This window comes from Ambystoma mexicanum, chromosome 13 (assembly GCF_040938575.1).
Source record: "Ambystoma mexicanum isolate Mex_15411 chromosome 13, UKY_AmexF1_1, whole genome shotgun sequence".
In the NCBI taxonomy this organism is placed as follows: Eukaryota; Metazoa; Chordata; class Amphibia; order Caudata; family Ambystomatidae; genus Ambystoma; species Ambystoma mexicanum.
Genome location: NC_090938.1, coordinates 614,612,351 through 614,636,377, shown reverse-complemented (window position 1 = coordinate 614,636,377; position 24,027 = coordinate 614,612,351). Strand labels below are relative to the sequence as shown.

General features: G+C 49.5%; 1 protein-coding gene across 3 annotated transcripts in view; it reads right to left on the bottom strand.

Annotated features, from left to right (window-relative positions):
* DNAJC7 (DnaJ heat shock protein family (Hsp40) member C7) overlaps positions 1-24,027 on the bottom strand; it is an 838,484-nt gene that overhangs the window by 413,082 nt on the left and 401,375 nt on the right. For all 3 annotated transcript variants that reach the window (XM_069634491.1, XM_069634489.1, XM_069634490.1), the window contains one exon: positions 4,130-4,221. In XM_069634491.1, coding sequence (XP_069490592.1) covers positions 4,130-4,221 — 92 coding nt within the window. The remainder of the gene's footprint in view (positions 1-4,129; positions 4,222-24,027) is intronic.

Here is a 24,027-nt window from a genome sequence, read left to right as displayed (position 1 = left end):
GAGGGTTTTTTAATTAGAGGTTTGACATGTACCATTTTGAATGCTTCGGGAAAAATAGGGGTCCAGAGGGGATCCAGATGGTTTGCGGGCAGATAGAAGTTTGAGAAATTGTTCTGGTGATATTGGACTAAAGGATTCGAACGTTGGTTGAGTAGAGGTTGCATTTGACGGGCTGGCAGGTATGGGAGGGGGATTGTTAAATGGTTGTATGAGAGCCAGTTTGGTGTTTAGAGTTTTTGTCCTTTCAATAGCTGTGGTGTAAAAGTGGAGGGAGAGTGAGTCACACAGCGATTGTGACGGGGTCGGGACGGTTGTATTACAAGTTGGGTTGGTGAATTCGGAGATGATTTTGTGGAGTTCTTTGCTTGGGTTTTTGCAGTTTAGGATTCGGGTGTTGTAGTGGGCTTTTTTAGCTTTCCGGATTTCAGCCTTGTAACGGTACAAGTGTCGGGCCAAGGTGGTCCTGCTCTCGAGGGTTTTCTCTTTTTGCCAATTGCGTTCTAGGTATTTGTAGTGTCGTTTACTGGTCTTCAGCTCAGGAGTGAACCATCTGGGGAACGGGCCACGGCGGGTTGATGGTTTGCATAGAGGGGTGAGTCGCATCAGAGATGTGTTGAGCCATGAGTCAAAGGCCTCAGGTGTTAGTTGGTCGTTAGGGTGGCAGGTAGGTGGAGGAGACTGGAGGAGTGCCTCGGCTAGGTCCGGGGTGATTATTAGTTTTTTCCAGCATTTTCGTAGGTTAGGAGGTTCAGATGCGGGTACGGGTAGGCGGCCGGGTGCGGGGATGGCAAACGAGAGAATGAAGTGGTCGGACCAGATGATAGGAGTGGGGGGCTTTAACCGAATCTGGTTGTTGGAGCTAAAGATGGCGTCGAGAGTGTGTCCTTTAAAATGAGTCGGTCCGTTTATGTGGGGTTGGAGATTAATTGCATCTAGACCGTCAATTAGGGCGTGTGTCATAGGATTGGTGGGGATGTCGAGCCATATGTTGAAGTCTCCGAGAAGGGTGAGGTTGGGATGGTTTATTTGGAGGGTGGCAATAGAGTCGCAAAGGTTGTTTGCGAAATGTCTATCGTAGCCAGGGGGCCTGTAGATTATTAGGAAGGTGTGTGAGAGCGACGGGGAGAGGGATAGTTTAACGAGGAGGGATTTGCAGGATGGAATGGAGGGTTGGTTGTCCATGATTGAGGCGCGGAAGAGAGATTTGAAGACAAATGCTACCCCCCCCTCCTCTGGACGGACGGTTCAGTGGGATGAGGCAGTAGTTGGGCGGAAAGGCTTCATTTGAGATTGGGCTGAAGTCATCAGAGAACCAGGTTTCGGTGATGAAAACTAGGTCTGGTTTGACGGAGGTGAGAAGGCCAAAGATGCAGTGTCTGTTTTTTGCTACAGAGCGGGCGTTAAATAGGATACAGTTCACATCGACAGGGAAGGTTGGTTTTGGTGCTGGAGCGGGATTGGGCGGAGGGGGGGAGAGAGTGGAGGGAGAGGGGTAGGGTTGGTGATGCTAGGGAAAAGAGGGCGGGCCGGGAGTTTTGCTGGTTTATGGCGGGGTTGGGTGGATGTGTGTTGTGGGATGATCGGGTTTGGGGAGGGGGATTTGAGGACGGGGGAGGGCGGTTGGGAGTTTCGGTTGCGGAGAAATCGAGGGAGAGGGGTTTCAGGAAGGGAGAGGCCACGGGGAGGGGGGAGATTGGGGAGAGAGGTGGTGGGTCGAGACAAGGGAGGCGAGGAGAGCAGAGAGGTTGAGGGGGACCAGGAACGCTTCCTCTTTAGTTTCTTTGCTGCGATTGGTGTGAGAGAGAGGGTAGGGGGGTCAGAGGGGGAGACTGAGGCAGCTTCGGTTCTCGCTAGGGCTAGGCGCACAGTTTTTAGGGAGGGGAAAGGGTGCAGTCGGGGGGGGAAGGTGGCAGGGGTATGATGGCAAGGCGGGGGGTGGGTGACTGCAGGGTGGTGTGTGGTAGTGGGGGGAGCGGGCATGGGCAGTGCTAACGGGTCGGCAGTGGGGTTCAGGAGATGAGTGGTCTTGGGGTGGGTGGCACGCCATCGTGCCCCCCTGGCTTGGTGTTTGGTGAGGGTGCTGGCAGGGATTGTGGAGGATGGTGGGTTTTCTTGGGAGGGGTGGGGGGGAAGGAGGGCAGATCGGAGAGTGGAGGGGGTCCATGGGAGTCGTTTGACGGGCACTGGTGGAGTTGGTGCGCTCATGATTGGTGTGAGCTTTGGGTTGATTTAGGAGGGATTTCTGATTGTGGTTCTAGGGTCGGTGACTCACACTTATAGGTACACTTCTGGGGTCAACTAGTCAAGGACTAATTGGTGCTTCTAAGCAATTGGGTATACTTCTAAGTACAACTTGGTACGGTTCTAAATGCAATTGGGTACACTTTCTAAATGCAGTTGGGTATACTACTGAGTTGAGCAACTTTTCAGAGAGGCTAATGGGCACAACTTCAAATGTAGTTGGGTATACTTCTAAATGCAGGTGGGAACAGTCCTAAATTCAACTTTCTCAGAGAGGCTATTGGGTGCAATTTTTAAATGCAATTGGGTACTCTTCTAAATGTTGGTGGGAACAATTCTAAATTCAACTTTCTCAGAGAGGGTGCAGGGTACAGTTCTAGAATGCAGGTGGGAACAATTCTAAATTCAACTTTCTCAGGGAGGCTATTGGGGATGCTTCAGAATGTGAGTGGGAACAATTCTAATTCAACTTTCTCAGAGGCTATCCGGCGCAACTTCTAAATGCAATTGGGTATACTTCTAATGCAGGTGGGAACATTTCTAAAATCAACTTTCACAGAGAGGCTATTGGGTGCAACATTCAGGTGCAACTGGGTACACTTCTAAATGCAAGAGGGAACAGTTCTAAATTCAACTTTCACAGAGAGGCTATCCGGCGCAACTTCTAAATGCAATTGGGTACACTTCTAAATGCAGGTGGGAACATTTCTAATGCAGGTGGGAACATTTCTAATGCAGGTGGGAACATTTCTAATGCAGGTGGGAACATTTCTAATGCAGGTGGGAACATATCTAAATTCAACTTTCGCCGAGAGGCTATTGGGCGCAGCTTCTAAATGCAATTGGGTACGATTCTAAAGCAGGTGGGGACAATTCTAAATTCAACTTTCTCAGGGAGGCTATTGGGAATGCTTCAGAATGTTTGTGGGAACAATTCTAATTCAACTTTCTCAGAGAGGCTATCCGGCGCAACTTTCAGGGGCAACTGGGTACATTTCTAAATGCAAGTGGGAACAGTTCTAAATTCAGCTTTCACAGAGGCTTTTGGGTGCAGCTTCTAAATGCAATTGGGTACACTTCAAAATGCAGGTGGGAACAATTCTAATGCAGGTGGGGACAATTCTAAATTCAACTTTCTCAGGGAGGCTATTGGGGGTGCTTCAGAATGTGAGTGGGAACAATTCTAATTCAACTTTCTCAGAGAGGCTATAAGGCGTACTTCTAAATGCGAATGGGAACAGTTCTAGATTCAATTTTCATAGAGAGGTTATTAGAGATTCCATCTAAGTGTGGCGTGTGCTAGCAATCATTAGTTGACGTTATACTGTGGGCCATTGAAATGTAGGTTAGAGTGGCAGGAGCTTTTGGAGTAGAGTTATTGCTCTACCCCCCACCCAGGCCAACACTTACGGTTTTGTCGGTGTCAGGTGGCTTCCTTGGCTTCCCCTGCGGACACCTTGTGACACTTCCTGGAGCCGCCTCTGTTGGAGTTGGAGATCTACAAACCACTGGGATAGCTTACTAAAGTCTTACTACCAGTAGGACATTAGGAAAACTCCCCTAACAGGGTGTGGGGGCAATGTTTGTTTCGGATTCAAAACTAAGAGTGTTCAGGTCCCTACCACACTAAAAAGAACAAGCATAATTGAAAATGGCACAAACAAAATTGACCATAATCTTCAAGGCACTTTTAAGAATGCAAACTAGACTGAGTTTGGTAATATTTGAAAAGTACTTCCATCTGCTGTTTGAATGGCCACAATGCGGGCATAGGAGTGAGATTGCACACCCCATGTGGGTTTCTGCTACTGCAATCTTGCGCTTACAGATACATTCCCAATGATCACCAAGTTTTCGCTTTCCAATAGAAATGAGGCAAGCTCCTCACCTTTGTGCCCTTCTTAAGTATGGCTTCAGGTAAGTGTCATCCAGTTTTATGGCATTGGTACAGTCCTCAATTGCGTCAAGTGGTTTTTTAAGCTGTAAAACAAGAGTAGGGAAATTAACATTTCTTGTACAGCCTATGTGCGTGCATTGCAGTTAGCATTTCCAATAATGTGATTTTCAAAACTTTAACCCAATATTTTCATGCAAGGTTATCACCAAGACTGTTTGCACAGCCAGCTAATCTTAACATTTTACTTTCCAGGTTTCTCCTTCACCACCCAGTTTTCAAACGCTTTTCTGTAAGCAGCAGACCAGCAGGCCCAGAAATACATTAACCATTACCTTCATGGTAAGTCAAATCATCTTAGTAGCTCTCGCCCCTTGACAACCTGCTCCTTCAGCAGCACAGGCCGAATCAACTGCTCCAATGAAAACTGCACATTGCAGCTACAGAATTAGGAATCCAGAATTCCTGCAAGGCAAAACTCCAAGCTAACTAGCACTACACCAACCCATATCATCACAAGTATCAAGAACACTGAGAAGAGCAAGTTACTTTCTTACCTGGTAACGTTCTTTCGATGGGATGGTCTGACGACGTATTCCATATCTATGACATGTAAGCAGCACAGCTGTGGTGATTACATGTCATAGATATGGAATACGTCGTGAGGACCCAATCCCCACAAAGCATGAAGGGATGGCTGGGTGAAAGCTATAAAGGGGTATAGGAATTGGCTGAAAGTACCAGAATCACCATGAAAGCAATGCTAGGGGTCAAGATTTGCACTCACCATTAGCTAGTGAGAAATTACTCAAACAAAATCCAAAAAATGGTGTGCTGTGTGTAACTGTACTTTTGAGGTGGCTACTGGCTTTATGGCTGGCTAGAAGCTTGCAAACCCCAATTTGTACCCTTGGTAATGTTATCATTCCCTTACGTCCAAGAAGCTTTCCTTTCTTCAAACTTGTTACGGCAGATAATGATATGATGGGTCATTTATAACAGGCTTAATACCGAGAAGTTTCTAAGCACGGACCCAGGGATCGAACCTGTGTTGCTCGTGTTGTCTTGCTTCCAAGGCGAGCACGTTGCCGCTGAGCTATCCTCCGAGATATGACAATGCATTACTTACCGTAAAAGCATTTCTGATGGTTGTATCTGCTTAGATTCACATGCTGTGCATAGGTCCGACATCCAGTGGTCACTGAGGAGTATTGCATTTTGTTTTCCGTAGTCGAAAAGGGGACGTCGACAAGGCGTGTCTGTAACACTATCCCTATAGTGACGTGCGTTGTACCCACAATCCCTCACGCGTCGAGGTCCCTCTGTTTGTATTTTTTCTGCCCTGAGGGAGCCTTCTATACGTGAGTGAGTACAGAAAAGAGAGAGAGAGATGTAGAAAGGTGTCTATGTTCCTTCCATCCAAGCGGGGCGGAAGGGTGGGCGCATGTGAATCTAAGCAGATACAACCATCAGAAATGCTTTTACAGTAAGTAATGCATTGTCTTCTGATGTTTGTTAATCTGCTTAGAATCACATGCTGTGCATAGACTAGCGAGCAGTACCCATGAGTTGGCGGTGGGTTATGAGAAGGAACAGTAGAGAAAAGATGTCTTAATACTGCCTGTCCCACCTGGGAGTCAGATCTAGAGTGTGCATCTAGACAGTAGTGTTTTGTAAAGGTGTGCACAGAACTCCAGGTAGCCGCTTTGCAGATGGACTCAAGGGGAACATTTGCAATGAACGCTATGGAAGCCCCAGTGCCTCGAGTGGAATGTGCTCTTGGCTTGAAGGGTAGTTCTCTCTTAGCAAGAGTGTAACAGAGAGTGATGCATTGAACAATCCATCTAGATATAGTGGACTTTGAAACTGCATCTCCTTCTCTTCCTGCTGCCACCGAGACAAAGAACTGATTAGTCTTTCTCAGTGGTCTGGTTCTTTCCATGTAGAACATGACAGCTCTGCGTACATCTAGTGTATGCAGACTTTTTTCTCCCAAGCTGGAAGGGTTTTGAAAGAAAGTTGGTAGTTCTATTGACTGGTTTACATGGAATTTCGAGATGAATTTTGGTGCAAACCTTGGGTGTGTGCGTAGAACCACCTTATCCTTGTGAACTGTTACGAAGGGGTCTAGAACAGAAAGAGCCTGTAGTTCACTTACTCTCCTAATGGAGGTGATAGCTATTAGGAAAGAAGTCTTAAGAGTGAGGTCTTTAAGAGTTGCCTTGTGCATGGGTTCAAAAGGAGGGCCCATGAGTCTAGAAAGTACCACATTTAAGTCCCATCCGGGAGCTGGGTTAGCTATCGGAGGGTGTATTCTCTTTACCCCCTCCATGAAGGCCTTGATAACTGGTATCTTCCACCACAACACTTTAAGTTGGGAAGTGGTGTACGCAGAAAGTGCCGCTAGGTGGACTTTAATGGAATTGAACACTAGACCTGAATCCAGTAAATGGGTCAAGTACAGAACAATGTTAGTGGGAGAGCAGTCAACCGGGTTGATGCTCTTACCTCTACACCAGATGACAAATCTTTTCCACTTGCTAGAATAGCAGTGGCGAGTATTAGGTTTTCTGGCTTCCCGGAGGATGTCCATACATCTCTGCGGGAGTTGTAGATGTCCAAATTCTATGATCTCAGGAGCCAGGCTGCTAAGTTCATGGTCTGAGGGCATGGATGCAGTGTCCTGCCCTTGTCCTGTGACAGCATGTTGTACGGGCAGGGAAGTTTCACTGGGGGAGATAGGGACATCTCCATCAAGTGAGCGAACCATGGCTGCCGGGCCCACATTGGGGCCACTAGTATCATGGTAACCTGCTCCTGGTGCATCTTGTGCACCACTTTGTTGAGAAGGGGAGTCGGGGGAAAGGCGTAAAGAAATTTCCCTGACCATTGAATCGACAGACCGTTCCCCTTGGACTGGTTCTAGGGGTACCTGGAGGCGTAACTTTGGCATTGTGAGTTCTCCAGAGTTGCGAACAGGTCTATTTCCGGGAATCCCCATTGCGTGAAGACGTCTAAGACGATGTCTTCGTGCAATTGCCATTCGTACTCTTCGGGCAGGGGGAAGTCTCTGCTGTGTTCGTCTGCTAGCAGATTGAGTTCCCCTGGTACGTGTTGTGACAGTAGGAACATGTGTTTGAGAGCCCACTTCCATATATTCTGGGACAGCTTGGACAGTCCTGGAGAGTGGGTGCCCCCCTGCTTGTTGATGTAGTACATGGCTGTGGTGCTGTCTGTAAGGACCATCACTGTCTTCCCTTGTAGGTGTTCCTGGAAGGCTTTTAGTGCTTTGAACACCGCCAGTAGCTCCAGTAGGTTTATGTGCTTGGATGCTACGTTCGGAGTCCACACTCCGTGAGCAGTCTGATGGGATAGGTGAGCCCCCCCATCCTGTGAGGGATGCGTCCGTGGTTAGAGTGGCCTCCACCGCGGGTGTGGCAAAGGGTTTCCCTATTATCAGGTTTTCCTTTGTCCACCACTATAGCGAGAGAACCAAGGCTTGCGAGACCACCACTAGATCGTCCCATTGTCCGCTGGCCTGACACCACTGGCTGTTGAGCCACTCTTGCATTGGGCGCATGCGCAGGCGCGCGTGAGGTACCAAATAAATACACAACGCCATCATTCCTAGCAATCGCATCGCTTTGCGCACCATCACCTCTCGACCTGCCACATATTGGGGAATCTGAAACAGCATGTTTTGGACCCTCTCGTTGGAGGGGAAGACGAGGCCGTCCTTTGTTCGAATTAGAGCCCCTAGGAATTGTTTGACTTGGCTGGGGTCTAAGCTGGACTTCTTCTCGTTGATGGAGAAGCCCAGTTGGAACAAAAGGTCTACAGTCTTTTGGGTGTTTGAGAAGCATATCTCGTAAGAATCCCCTGTTATGAGCCAGTCGTCGAGGTAAGGGTATACTGGGATGGATAACCTGCGCAGGTGGGCCGCTGCCAGTACTTTCGTGAATACCCTTGGTGCAGATGCTATGCCGAAGGGTAAGTACTCTGAACTGGTAGTGTTTGCCCTCTATCATGAACCTGAGGTATTTTCTGTGCGCTGGCAACATTAAAATATGAAAGTATGCATCTTTCATGTCCAGTGTTGTCATGTAATCTCCCTGTGATAGCAGTGGGATCACTTCCTGTAAGGTCACCATACGAAACCTTTGGGGTTTGACAAACTTGTTCGCTGGGCGCAGATCTAATACAGGGCGCATGGTTAGATCCTTTTTGGGTACAAGGAAGTACACTGAATAAATACCTTCCATTACCTGAGATAGAGGCACGACCTCTATGGCTCCTTTTTCCAGTAGTTGGTCCACGTCTTGGAGAAGGATGGCGAGGTGTTCTGGTGTCATGCGGCGTCCCCTCGGGGGTCTGTATGTTGGGGAACTGTTGAACTTTATACAGTAGCCGCGGGCTACGGTGGAAAGTACCCAGCGGTCCGATGTTGTTCCCTCCCATGCTGGAAGAAAGGATGTTAACCGGCCCCCGACCGGCGTTGCATGGGAGGGGACGCAAATCTTCATGTCACTTGGTGGTGTTGTTGGCTTGGGAGCCTCTGGGAGTGGAACCCCGGCCTCTTCCCTTGCCACGACGTTGACCCCTCCGATTGTACTGGCCGCTATTACTTTGGTAGTTGCTGGCAGAGTACTGTTGTCGTTGGTTTTGTTGCTGGCGTTGTCCACGAAAAAAGCGCTTATTACCAAATCCCCGCCTGTTAGGGGGTTTTGAAATTTGGTCTAAGGTCTTTATTGTATCAAATTCTTTCTTCGCCTTCTCCAGTGCGTCAACCACTGCTCTCCCAAAGAGGTTGGACTCCTCTATGGGTTTATTAATAAGGGACACTTGTGTTTCTGCCTTAAATCCGGAATTGCGAAGCCAGACGTGACGCTTCAGTAAAATTCCTTGTACCAAAGTGCAGCCAGCCGTCTCTGCTGTATCGAGGGTATTCTTGACGATGCTTTGATTGACCAGAGAGCCCTCGTTAACTGTAGTCAGTAAACGAGTCCTTAAGGGTTCGGGAGCTTCTTCGATGTCCTGTCTGAGCTTAGCCCATTGAGCATCGGCATAACTTGCCAATAGGGTGTTATTATTGGCGATTCTGGTAGAGAATGCTGCAGAGGTGGTGATTCTCTTGGCTAGGGCATACAGCTTCTTCCCCTCTTTGTCTGGGGGTGCCTCGCTAGTAGATAGTGGGACTCCTGCCCTTTTCCTGGTGTTGGTCACAACCAGGGAGTCCGGGATTGAGTGACCCTTAATATATAATGGGTCTGATTGAGAGGGAGAGAACAGTTTCTCAATCCTTGGATTGACCCCTCTCACCAATGCCGGAGTGGAAAGAGAAGGTGTAATACTCTCTAAACTGAGGCAAGGATGGGTATAACCTGGCTAGTGGGGGTTTTTTCTTTGATAATCCTCTCCACAAAATCGGTGTCTGGGGTGACCTCCCCAGTTTCGATCTCGAAATGGGCTGCTGCCTTCTTCAGCAGTGCATTGAAGGTGGGTTGATCATCGACAGGCGACGGGTTCCTGACTGGTGTAGTTTCAGTAGACCTGATGACTATACTGCTACTGCCTGTGTCAGTCGACCTAGCCGGTGACTGCCAGGGATTTGGGTCGCCCTCGCCTGTGTCTTCCTGGAATCCTTCCTCACATAGGTTAGTTTCCTTGTGAAAACCTTCCTCTTCTTGTTGGTCCTCAACATAGGTGAACTCATCTTCCTCTTGGAAGAAGGTGTCTTCCTCAGTGGGATTGTAAGAGTCTATGTCCTCCTGTATGGGGTTATAAAACTTCTGGTATTTAGCCCTTGGACTCTCCAGGGGTGCCTCCCTTGGTCTCTTGGGTGCCCTGTCTTCTGGGATGGACATGAACCTATCTAGTTTGTCCATACAAGTCTGGAACCTTTCAAAGGTCCACTGCGGTCGGCCAGGACGGTCTGGGAAAGAAAAGGGGGTTTCTTCCTCCTGTAATAGTCTGGTTCTGTCCCATAACGTCTAAGAAAGAGCCTTCGCCTTCTGAGTATCCTTCTTGCTGGCTAGGGCCTTCTGTCGGCGTCGGGAACAGGCCTGATCTGTTTTCCGGCGCCTTCGGCGTATCTTTGGCCTTGTGCGCGGTTTTCGGCGTTGCACTCACCGTACGTCTTTGGCCGTCCTTAGATGCTATGCGCGCGAGGCTTTCGGCGATCATACTCTCTTCCGAGGGATCGGTCACCGTCGCGCTATGAAACGTCGAGCCTTTGCTCGTCGAGTCCTTGCTCGTCGAGTCCTTGCCGGTCGAGTCCTTGTTGGCAACGTGAGCGCTCTTGCGATGCGCGTCGCCGTAAATTTTGGTGTTAGCGCCCTTATTTTTAGAGTCCCCAGTCGCCTGTCGGGGGAGGGCTGACGACCCTTACGGTCGGCGGAAGACGTCGGTGGGCCCGGTGTCCCCGTTGACGCTATAGCTGCCTTCGTCTTTGACGAATGTGTGCCTGGGGGTATGTGCTTTGGTGTTTTTTTGTGTGCGTCCTTGTCGCCGGGGTGTTCATCCCCATAAGCTGGGCGTGAGCCGGGCTTGTCGGGGCCGGGGACGGACGACGACGACGAGCGTGAACGCTCCTTTGAGAGGTCTACAGCCTCCGTTACGGGGGCCGTGTAGTCACTGTCCTCGTCACACTCGGCGGCAGCGGGCGAGGAGTCAGGCCTAGACATGGCGTAGGCCGCCCACCTTTTGACCCTGCGGTCTTAGAGTTTTGGGCTTTAGTAATTTACAGGCCGCACAGCCGTCCTCCTGGTGATCGAGGGGTAAGCAACGGTTGCACCGTTTGTGCTTATCCTCCCAGGTATATTTACCCTTGCAAAGCGGGCAAAACCTAAATGGCGTCCTCTCCATAGCTGAGGGTAATAAGTGCGACTACGACCTCGAAAGAGAGGGAGGGGAAAGAGAAGGCATTCTTAAAGAAAAGAAAGACCACAAAACCCCACTCTCCCTACTGTGTACGGCCGGCGAGGCCAGGCCACGTGTTCGGCAGCGCCGAAGCATCTCCTCCGCTCGTCCTTCCGCCGAAGATCTTGCTCGGCGGAGAAACGGCTCTGCATCGAGGGAGGGATCTACGTTATTGATATTAATAACAAACTACCAAAGGTCGAAGAAACTATTTGGCAATGTCTCTCGAGGAGCTCCGCATAAAGGCGACCAGTAGCTAGGCGGAAAAAAACAATCTGAGGGACCTCGACGCGTGAGGGATTGTGGGTACAACGCACGTCACTATAGGGATAGTGTTACAGACACGCCTTGTCGACGTCCCCTTTTAGACTACGAAAAACAAAATGCAATACTCCGCAGTGACCACTGGATGTCGGACCTATGCACAGCATGTGATTCTAAGCAGATTAACAAACATCAGAAATATGGATATGTTATTTATATAGTGCTTTTGGGGAGTTTCACCAACACTGGTACAAAACTTTTGCTGGTGGACAAGGCAAAATCTGTTGAAGGGGAAACCCTTCCACGATTCAGAAGTGCAAGCGATCGTTACGCCAGACGTTTCACTCGCTGGGTGGAGGGCTCATCACACAGCACAAGGTGTGTGGACTCATGCCACGGCGCAGAACCACATACATCTGCTGGAAATACTGGCGATATTCAAGGCCCTGAGGACATAGCCGATGCCCTGGAAGAGATTAACCTTCTCAAATTAACGGATGAGCAAGTACAGATTTTGGAAGCCCCACCTCAGTAGAGTAATTGGCAGCCGTAATAACCAGTCTCCCAACCGGCAAGTCCCCGGGACCGGATGGGTTACCCAGAGATGTACGAAGAAGCATATGAGAGAGGACAGCTCCCGAACAGCATGTCAGAATCAGTAATAAAACCTATACTAAAACCGGGGAAATCGCCTCTCGACTGTAGCTCCTACAGGCCAATCTCCTTGATAAACTAGGATTCTAAAACTCTAACAACAACTCTGGCCAGCCGATTTAAACGAGTCATACCCACGTTAGTGCACCCAGACCAAACGGGCTACGTACCAGAGAGAAGAACAAGTTACTCTCTTACCTGGTAACATTCTTTCCATGGGATGGTCCGACGACGTATTCCATATCTATGACAGTAATCACCACAGCTGTGCTGCTTCGGAAAATCTTTTGGCATCTGTGTCCTGCGTCGATGACGTCAATACGCTGTCCTCGAGGGCCTCCGTCGAGCCGACGTCACTGGATGTTATAAGTAGGATGCACAACGCCCGTAGCTTCAGTTGTAGTTTTTTCCCCAGAACGTGTGGCACCAATCTTCTGCCAGTATGACCACAGAAAGCCTTGCAGAAACGTAAGCTGCAATCGCATAAGAAATTCTGTAGCGAGGCAGGTAGGGAGGGAGCGATATGGAATACGTCGTCTGACCATCCCATCGAAAGAACATTACCAGGTAAGAGAGTAACTTGTTCTTCGAGGGGATTGGGTCCTCCGACGTATTCCATATCTATGACAGACTCCCAAAGCAGTATCAACGTATGGAGGAGGGGAAAAAGAATTTAGAATATAGAAATTTGGAATGCCCAATCAAATTGCAGAGTAAAGGATCGCCTTGCCAAAGGCCAGATCCTGCCCATGGATAGAATCTAGGAAGTAGTGTCGTACAAAGGTTTGGACCGAAGCCCAAGTGGCTGCTTCACAGATGTTACGAATAGGAACACCCCTCTGCAGGGCAGTAGAGGCAGCCATACCCCTAGTAGAATGGGCCTGTAAGCCTACCGGAAGGTCCTTACCCGCCAAGCGGTAACATTCAGAAATTGGCAAGATAATCCATTGAGACAAAGTCTGCTTAGTAACAGCTTGTCCCAAACGCCTTCCAGCGTAACCTATAAAGAGCTGATCATCGACTCTGACCCGGGACATGCGTGAAATGTAGAAACTTAAAGCTCTCCTAGGATCTAACCTATGGAGCCTCTCCTCGTCCTTACCAGGATGCGGAGGAGGATAAAATGCCAGAAGAATGACCTTCTGGCTTAAATGAAATTCCGACACAACTTTGGAAGAAAGGAAGGACGAACTCTAAGGACAACCCTGTCCTTATGAAACACAGTGAAGGGTGGCTTAACTGACAGTGCCTGTAACTCACTCACTCTGCGAGCGGAAGTGACAGCAACTAAAAATACAGTTTTAAGGGGTTAACAGTCTCAAAGGACAAAAAAATAAAGGCTCAAACGGAGCACCCATTAGAAACTTGAGAACAAGGTTCAAATCCCAACCGTGCACCTGGAAAGGTGACAGAGGGAACACATTAGTGAGCCCTTTCAGAAACTGAGAAATTAAAGGAATTTTAAAATCAGAACACTCCTCAGACGAGCGCTTAAATATGGACAGCGCCGCCAGGTGACCTTTAATGGTACCCACTTGCAGGCACTTGTGGGCTAAAGAAAGCAAAAAAGACAGAACCACAGGAATGTCACATGAAAAAGGATCCACATTCTTAACCCTGCACCAGTCGCAGAACTTTCTCCAACAGCAACAGTACAGGGACTTTGTTGCCGGCCTTCTGGCCGAAAGCAAAACCTCCATCACGTCTTCAGGGAGGTCCCAATCCTTATACCTCAACCTTTCAGAAGCCAAGCGTGAAGGTTGAGGGATCTGACCTCTGGATGGAGAACCTGACCCCCCTCCCATGAGAGCAGATCGTCTTGGTGGGGAAGACGACGTGGAGGGCAGATGGACAAGTCGAGAAGGTCTGGGTACCACCTCCTCTGGGCCATGAGGATCATCCGGGAACCGAACCTCCGTAACCTCCGCAGCACTTGCGGGATTACAGGGACTGGAGGAAACGCGTACAGCAGTGGGAAGGACCACTCCACCACGAACGCGTCTCCTACGGCTCCTATTGGAGGAAATTCCCGCAAGCAGAACCTTTCGCACTTCCGGTTGACACTGGCGACAAAAAGATCCACTTGAGGGGTCGCCCAAAGGGTGAAGATCTCCAGGAGAATCTCCTGAGCCAACTCCCACTCATGAGAGATTGCGCTCTGCCTGCTCAGAGCGTCCGCCGTCTCGTTTTCGTCTCCGGCCAGATGAACTGCCAAGATCGAAATTTCATGCTGGATGGCCAGGACCAGAGCTGCATCGCCTCCCTGCACAGAGAAACTGAAGCTGCCCCCATCCCCCCTTTTTGTTGAGGTAGTGCATGGCCCTTGTGTTGTCCGTCAGAATCAGGACATTCTTTGCTCGCACAGTCGGCAGAAAAGCCTTCGGGGCAAGCCGGACAGTCCTCAGCTCCAACAGATTGATATGGAGTCTGGACTCTGACGGAGACCAACGACCGCTGACTTTCAACTCGTTGGCATGAGCATTCCATGAGGGATGCGTCCGTCACGATTGTCACCTCCGGCCAAAGTAGCCAAAACTGAGCCCCCATCATCAGATTGCCTTCGAAGGCCCACCACAGAAGGTCCTGGGCGACCGAGGGCGGCACCTGAACGGGGTCCGACATCCTGCCGGAGGACTGTGACCAATGCATCTTGAGAGCCCATTGCAGAGATCTCATCCGCAACCTGGCCTCTGGCACCAGAAGAATGCAGGATGCCATGAGGCCGAGCAACCTCAAGAACTCCAACGCTGGGAGACTCTGGGCATGTTGAAACTTGTGCACCATCTGTTGAATGTGATGCACTCACCTGGGGAGGAAAACACTGCCCCAGGGACGTGTCGAGCACTGCTCCGATGTTCTGGAGCCGCTGAGTTGGCGTCAAGTGGGACTTCTTTAAGTTGAGGGGGAAGACCAGCTTGTGAAGGGAGTGGCAGGTGACGGACAGATGATCCAGGACTTGCTCGGGAGAGCGCGCCCTGATCAACTAATCGTCCAGGTAGTGGTAGACGTGAATCCCCCCTTTCCTGAGATACGCTGCCACCACCACCATGAGCTTGGTGAAGACCCTCGGGGCGGAGGTCAATCCGAACGGCAGGACCCGAAACTGAAAGTGCGAGTCACCAACCGCAAACCTCAGGTACTTCTTGTGCTTGGGATGGATCGGCACATGAAAATAAGCATCCTTGAGGTCTAGAGACACCAACCAGTCCTGAAGTTGAAGGGCCTGGAGGACTTGAGAAAGAGTAACCATCATGAACTTGTCCTTCCTGAGGAGCTTGTTCAAACCGCGCAAGTACATGATGGGTCTCAATCCCCCGTCTTTCTTCAAAATGAAAAAATAAGGGGAATACCATCCCTTGTTCCTCTCCGCTACAGGCACCAGTTCTATGGCGCCTTTCTCCAGCAGGGATTGTATTTCCTGCGCAAGGAGCGGATCCGAACTCTTCCAAGAGAGATTCCCTGGTGGATTGTTGTGAGGCCTCTGCCGGAAAGGAAGACCGTAGCCGCGGGCTATGATCTCCAGAATCCACACATCTGAAGTAATGGCACGCAACTCTACAAGATGCTGCGCCAGCCTTCCGCAAACCGGCGAACCATGGGACATGGCCTCATGACTGAGCTGAGGCAGCTGTGGCAGTGCCTGAGGGCAAAGAGGCAACTGCCTGAGCGGCCTTGGCACCTCGAGTACCCGGTTTTCCACCTCTGGCACCCCTACGGGGGCCCCTTTGACTTGCAGCTCCTCTCAATTTACTAAAGGATGAGTAATAATGAAAGGAACCTCCCCTCCATTGCTCTCCCCTAGGACGAAAAGGCGGAGGTTGGCAAACTGCAGCGCCCAACGACTTTGTTGCAGCTTTGGAGGTCTGCAACCTCTCAAGGCTCTCGTCAGCCTTGCTGCCAAAAAGATGTTCACCATCAAAGGGCATGCTGAGGAGCAGGCCTTGCACATCAGGAGCAAACCCGGACTTCCGCAACCACGCAAACCTGCATATTACGGTGCTCGCCGCCATGGACCGGCTGACGCAATCAACCATGTCCAGACCCGACTGAACGGATTCACACATGGCATCCTTGCCATCCTGCACGATAGCAGGAAAACCATCCCGTTCCTCCCCTTCAGGAATATGATCAGCTGCTAAGGAAATACAATTCCACAGAGTGTGCGTGAAACGAGACAAGGCACAAATGAAGTTGGCAGCCGTCAAAACGTGTGTCGTCCGTATCAGGAGGGTTGGTAGGGTACGACGCCTGCTTTGCGGGGGCCGTAGGCTCCTGCACCACCACACTCTCCGGAGTGGGGTGCGTGGTCAAGTAGCAGGGGTCGCCACTCACTGGGCAATATTTCTTCGGCAAGGACTTGCTCACTGCCGGGAGACTCTCCGGAGAAGTCCAAGCTGCAGCCACCCTTCTCTGCAAGGCCATATGGAATGGCAGCACCAGGTCAGTTGGTGGACCTTGGTCGAGGATATCAGTCAGGTCATCCTGCTGAAAATCCCCAGGGGGGGCAGACCACCCCAGGTAATCCGTGACCCTCGACATCAGGCGCCGGTATGAGGACTCGGCATGCGTGCCAGGCTCAGGCCTACCAAATTCCACCTCAAGAGAGGTGTCTAGACCACTGGCGTTGTGCCACGACTGACGCAGGTCCTCAAGTTGGCTATGACCAGAAAGGAGGTCATCAGGAACCTCTTCAGGAACCACACCTTCCTCAGACCCCTCATCCACCTCAGAAATACAATCCAGAGGCTGGAAGGAGGGTACAGAAAAAGGAACAAAGACATGTTTAGCCTTGGCCAGAGCCTTTCTGGGGGTGCCACCGTGCCACGGGTTACCTCCGACAAATGCGCCTCGAAAGGCGTCGACGGAATCGGCTTCGAGTGCGGCGCCGACAGCTTCGACACAGGCCTCGAGGGCGGAGCCCTGAGCTTGTCCCTCGACAGCCTGGGCGCCGATGGCGTCGACGACTTCCTTGGAGGCGGAGCCTCGAGAGAGTCCGTCGACGATCTCGACGCCGAAGGTGTCGATGTCTTCCTCGAAGACTTCACAGGTTCTCGCGGTCTCGAGGGCGTCGAGGACCGGGACCTGGAACGGGCATGTCTAGAGCGACCATCCTTGTCCGACCAGGATCTCGAAAGCGCCCGGTGGTCGCGACAGCCGCTGTAGCCCGAAGGCGTACGAGCAGCATCTCTAGAACGGTCACGGCCGGCATATTTCGACAGCGTGGACGGACCAGAGCCCTGAGATTGGAAAATCGCCAACATCTCCTTTCGTAAGGAATCCCATTCCTCAGGAGTGGAATGCGTGTTGGGACAAGCAACCCGCCGACGGGCAGAGTCCTCGGACAGGACGGGGAAGGCGACCCGTGACAGCGCTTCCTGGAGTGCCTCGAAGAGGCAGGGGAATGGCAGGACCGACTCCCAGACCGAGAACCTCTGGACTCACGATGACGATGCAGAGAGTCGCCCCTCGAATCATCCGTCGAAAGACCAGTGGAACGCGACTTCCGGGGCTTGGCCACCTTACCGACCGCTTCTTCTTACGCTCCCGCAAGGCCTTCGATGTGAGCGATTGGCAGTCGACAGTCATCTGTATCATGGTCTTCTCCGAGGCACCAAAGGCAAGCGTCGTGCATGTCCGTCAGCGACATCTTTGAACTGCACACCCAACACTTCTTAAAACCGGACCGCGGGGTGGAAGAAGCCTGAGACATACAATATTGCAAGGAAGAAACAGGTTCAAAGAACCGAAAGAACAGGATTCAGTAGAACCGAGGCGTGCTGAGATATCCGAAGTGAACACGTTCGCGGAAAAAACGGAACTGAGGCTACAGGCGTCGTACGTCCTACTTATAACATCCAGTGACGTCGGCTCGAAGAGGCCCTCGAGGACAGCATATCGACGCAGACGCCAAAAGATTTTCCGAAGCAGCACAGCTGTGGTGATTACTGTCAGATATGGAATACGTCGGAGGACCCAATCCCCTCTAAACACTACGTGGAACCTGCGTAGACTCACCACGTAGTGGATCAAACAAACCAGGGACAGGGCGAGTGCACCGTAGTGTCATTGGATGCTGTCAATGTCTTTGATTCTGTACATTAGAACTGGCTGCTGAGTGCACTCGCCCTCTTTGGGATAGGGTAGGTATTTCTCCGTGGGATAAAGCTCCTATACAGGGATCCCAAGACGAGAGCGAAGACAGGCTGACAGATAGGAGGTTTGGAGAATTTCCAAGGGCACGAAACAGGGATGTCCACTATCCCCAATGTTATATATATATTGGCTTTAGAACCATTTGCAGCCTCTCTCGGGGCGGAGCATAAGGAATCTAGGATAGAAATAGACGGGGTCGTACACCAAATCTCGATATACGCTGTCGACATGCTCCTCTATGTCAAGAACCCACGGGTACAATTACCGGATCTGTTAGAAGCCATGGGTGCATTTGCTAGACTGTCGGGAATCGCCATTAACAAAGGGAAGTCCTTGCTGTTCCCTCTAGCAGACCTAAGACGGGTCGCCCGGACGCTGCCAGACCTGGGCCGCACATGGACACCACACAACTTCCGGTACTTGGAAGTAGACATCCACTACGATACTACGGACACACATCAAGCCAAAAAGCAGGTAGCCCTAGATAAAATTGAGAACACTATGAAGTTCTGGAAGACGCTCACTAGGGATGAAATGGACGGTGCTGCCCCGCCTGTTATAGTAGTTTACAAACATACCTCTTAACATACCCGGGACATTTTTCAAACAGCTAAACACAAGGGCACAGGAATTCCTGTGGAGAGAGGGGAGTAAAAGAATAGTCCGGAACACTTTACAAAGGAATAAGAATCGGGTGGGATCAGGTTGCTGGACTTTGAACGGTACTACCTGGCGGAACAACTGCAATTTGTGGTAAGGAGACAACGCATCCATAGACTCACTGCTTTTTCAGCCTGCTCTACGACAATACTATCTAAGAGCTGTTACAGATAAAAAAATCCCTGATTAAACCCCTTACATGGTTAAACTTGGCCTAACTCTTTGGAAGAGGTTATGGAAAACCTGAGGGATACAAGACCCCTGCTCCACGCAGAGACCCTGGCGACATATCGCACACATTGGGAAGGCAAGAGAGCTGCAAGCAAGGGCAAGATGCGAAGAAGAACTCCAGAAAACCCTCACTGACGAGGAATGGTCCAGGGCCCTCTGCTACACGAAGAAAGTCCCCAGAAACGTGAGATTTAGACAAGCACAGCTCTACTTCACGCACAGAGCATACCTCATGCCCAGGAGAATGTCCACCATGGGAAACCAGCAAACCCAAAGCTTCCCGCGATGCACAGCAGAGAAAGCAGACATTCTGCACATGTTTTGGTCCTGTCCGGTGATGAGTTTTGGGACACTGTCAGAACAAAAGCGGCTGAGGGTGGAATCCACATGCACGCGTGGTCACCGGAATGTTATTTATTGGGCCTGTTCCCAAGAGGCGGCAAACAAAGGACACATAGCAAAAATGAAACACTTAATGTGCATACTGGCAAAGCGCTGCAAAGCAAATCTAGCACAGGCCGCCCATAGAAGTATGGTGGGCAGATTTGAAGAAATTGGCGCTAGCTGAAACGTCAGTGTGGTCTAGAGCGCTGCAAAGGTGAGAAAGTGAGAGTGGGACTAAGATACTTGCATGGAACTCGCTAAAACAGGAATTGTTTGAACACAAAGAAAGGAATAGTACAAGCGACCCTAGTGGAGGATTGTTGACAAGCAGGCAAGCAGGCAGTAATGTGGGGAACAGGCCCCCACTGGGGAAGAGAAGCTGGCGGAGGAGACCCAACTCAGACAATGCATGACCCTGAGGGGACAACCTTGTGGTGATACAGGACACCACGGACATGTACGAGGGAGGCCACGGAAGCACGCCGTGAAAATTGGCAATGAAGAGCGGAATCCCAACATGAAGTGCCAGACTGCGCGTGATGTCTGTTGGTTGTTATATGTTGTAAAAATCAAAGAATTTAAAAAATAAATTTAAAAAAAAAAAGGTCATTATTAGGAGAGTTTTCCTAAAATCTAAAGTCTACCAAAGTTGAGACCTTCTAAAACTATCCCTTGGTATACAGGCCCCAACTCTAGTATAAATCTGTACTACCCAAAGGTTTGGGAGAATAGCAGAGCAACCAGGCTCATCTTAGGAGGAGGATGTGAGCTGTAGGTTAAGTACAATGAACTCAGTACATGCACAATCCCAAAGAAACTCTTTTACACACTTGTAAATTCCAATAAGAATAGGCATTTTTGATTTTATTTTTTTCACAAGGCAAACGTCAAATTCAGGTAAGAAAGTACTATTTTAACTAACCAACACAAGAGGAAACAAACAATTCAGGTGAGTAAACCAATAGTGGGGAATTATACAGATCATGAAAACAGTTTGATGAGTAATATCACTGGTTATAGCAACTCAGAAAATGTTCTGTAGTAGGGATACAAAAGGTTATTCAGCACCAGCAATAGCAGTTCCAATACTTTCAAAGACTTGTAATACTTTTCAATGGCCTTGAGGCTTTAGCAGTCCATTCCTATCTAGGTATGAGTTCTTCAGAGTCAGATTGGAGGGAAAGCAGGTAAGACCGCAGCAAAATACTTTTGATGGTCAAAAGGGTTTCAGGGACCTTGGGAAAAGCTCCCCATTGGCGCACAAGTGTTGGGTCTGGGCGAACGGTATGGGTGAAAACCCAAACACCGGAATCCACACTCTAGCAACAGAGCAACAAAATGGCTTGAGGAAAGTACTATCCAGAGTCGCACAGTACCTGAGGAGTGATGGAGATGCAGCTGGAATCTTTCACAGTGCAGCAGTGGTTGACCCAGTATCCTGTTCCTTGTTCATGTGGGCATAAGGAGGGACTCGAAGGGATGTTGTAGCAGGAGTCGAGAGAAAGTAATCTCAGCAAAGGATTCTTGGTACTCAGTCGGTCTACAGTTTTGGCGTCTTTTCACAAGCTCCAATGATGAACATTTACCACCCAGTCAATCTGCCTCGATTCTTCAGTCCTGCACTGAGGGGACTTTGAGGGGAATCTTGCCTTTGGAGGTCCAACTTGAGCCCACCAAAGTTCTGAGAGGATTTTTTCTTGGGAAGACGATGCACTGTAATATGGTCGGAGATCCCCCGGTATTGGCGGTTTGCAGACCAGAAGGTCACAGCACATCTGCGGGGTGGCTCGTCTTGCAGGTCGCCTTCTGGCAAGTTGGTCCCACCAGCCAAAGGGAATGAGTCCTCTTCAGAGCTCCTCTGTCGATTTGGAAACTCAGTTAGAACAGCAGTGGTCTCTCTGCAGTTGCTCGAAGGGGCTGCAGGCATCACTGGTAGTCTTCTTCGGTTCTTCTGTTTCAGTGGTCAACTTGCCTTCTGCCTCAGGAATCTTAACTTTTATTAGGATTTCACACTCATCCTCTGCAAACCCCCCCCTTCAGTTTACAAAAAGGGGCAGGTGGCTGACCAATCAGGAAAGCCAGCCCCCACCACCCCTCCCCCACCAGTGGGAACTGGTTCCATTCAGGCACCCTATCCCTATAAGGTTAGAGCTGGTGCGCCACCTATATAATAGGATGGAGCAGAGAGAACCTCTCCCTGCCGCTACAATGTATAGCATTCCAACGGAATTAAAAACAGGAGTTGTTGAGCCGGATCTATACTTTTCATGGACATTTCAAGGAGGAAGCATTTCCTTTCGGCTTGGTGGTGTTTCTCTTTATTCACCCCTAAAGAAGTGTGTGCATACAGTGCAGATCAGTTGGTGTACTGTGGTCCAACAAACATAAAAGTTAAAAAGGGGGTTATTTTTATGTATAAAACTATCATAACAAATCAGTTTATCAGAACACGTTTTCTGTTGTGCCGATAACCCGTAGGTTCTGCGTTCAATTAATTCTGACCAGTAAAATCTGACAAATAACAGCAGTTAAATGTCGGTGCTTGTGGACACATACCGTATCCCAAACTCCCTTCAGGGATATCATACAATAGAGGGGTCAACCGGTTTCGATGAGTCTGTATAGTAATCTTCAGGACCTGTTTTTAGTGCATGTTATCAATCACGTTGTCCATCAGATAAATTGGGGCCTTCATACCAGACATCATGCCCCAACTCGTGAGTCTGTGTGGGCTAGAGGGATGTTCCTTTTCTTTATGGTGCTGTCTCCCTGTTATTGCTTCAATTCAGGGTTTGACGTCAGGTGTAGGGTGTGCTTCGTCCTAGGGATAGTGCTAGCGTACACACTGAGTCTGCTGCTCGAGTGTCTGCTGTTGAAATGCTCATGATATAAATAAGAAATATGCTGTACGGTTGTTTGTGTGTGATGAAAAGCATTTAATTCTTAACAGTAGGGCTAATACACCTTTAAGGTGTTTTTACCCTAACCAGGTTCCCGGATTGTTGTTGGATTCCTTTCAGGCACACCAGAAGACAAAGGATTGCAGAGTTTCGGGATCCTTCCATGCTTCCTGTACTTGCAGATACACTGGACCCTCGGTGGGCTGAACAAAGAGTTCACGCCGAAGACTCTCAAACCAGCACCTCCCCCACCCAGGACGGTAGAAGGACCAAGAAAGAACAATCACAAAAAGAAAGAAGCCACCATGTTGGCACAAATGTAACCCTTCTGTGCATAGCCGCAGTTGCGACAGCCTGCAAGCAGAAAAGTCGGTAGAACAGGTCCACTGCCACCAGCCATGCTTGGTACTGTAACAGAAATGTTAAAGTAGCAGAGAGAAAATGGATACTATGTAACCCCTCAGAACTCCAGATAGGGTGGTGTGTGCTCATCTCTCGAAAGGAAAAGCTGAGAAGGATAAAAAGTATCCTAACCCTGAGAACAGTAGTTCCTAAGGAAAATAGAATATAAAAAGGAGAGCCTAAATGGCTCCCAGCAACACTGCACATATACGCTTTTAAAAGTATGGAGAAAAGCACGACCACAAAAATAAAGTAAAAACAAAATGAATAGGGTTAACATGGGGAGAGCAAAATGAATGAAGGAGGGCTGGGGCGGGAGGGGACTCAACTCATATAGGAGAAGAAAAAGGTCCAGAAGTCCAGCAAAAAGTGTTAGAGGCATCATCTCCCTAACAGTCCATCCTGGGTAATGTCCTTAAAAGGGTGCCCCCAAAACAAACACTCAAACATCCTATTCATGACCGTTCTTATAGGCCACATTTGTGAGAGTATGTCTGGTATTTCAAATTTAACCTCAGGGGAGGTATCCGGACCACTGGCTTCATTCAGACAAGAGGCTAGGTCTTCAACCCGGATTGGTCAGAGACCAACTCTTCTGGAACATTGAGAGTTCCAAAACATTCATACTCAAAGGGTATGATGTCATATTCCTCTTCTCCAAAAGATCGGAAGAAATCAGTCTGCGATTTGGGTTGAAAACGCGAAGCCATCTCTAAGGTAGACTTTGAAGGGAACTTCGAATCATTTGAGAAGGAAATCACAGAAGCTTTTTACTTCAATGAAGTCTCTATGGTCGACACTAGACGAGAGGACATCCCAGAGTTCTTCAGACTCTGGCTTTTGGGTACGTGGGTCGAAGCCTTGCTCGATTCCCTTCCCGTCTTGGAAGACTGGTTGGTTCAGCAGCTTTTCAGCTCTTTCAAGGGACCAGAAAGAGCCACCTTCGAAAACATCTGCATCTTTTCTCTAAACCTTCTCCATTCGCCACACTCACGGTCTAATTGAGAAAACGCACCAGGCGCTTGTCAGGCGAGGAACGATGGTGTGGTTTCTTCAACATCTTCCGTGACTATGAAGAGGAAAAATTATCATCACTCCCAGATCTTGACCGTTTAGAATGTCGAGATAATTTCTTGGGCCTTTCTGGAGACCTGTCTCCGCTGGAGCTTCTACCTTCAGAAGATTTTCTCTTCGAAGTTGTGGACGACAGACTTGGAAATCGACCGACTTAGTGTGAGCTTAAATTTTCTCTCCTTGAAGTACTTGCTGGTCATCGATTGTCAGGAGCCAAACTAGGTCTTCTTGGCAGAGGCACCAGAGAGAAAT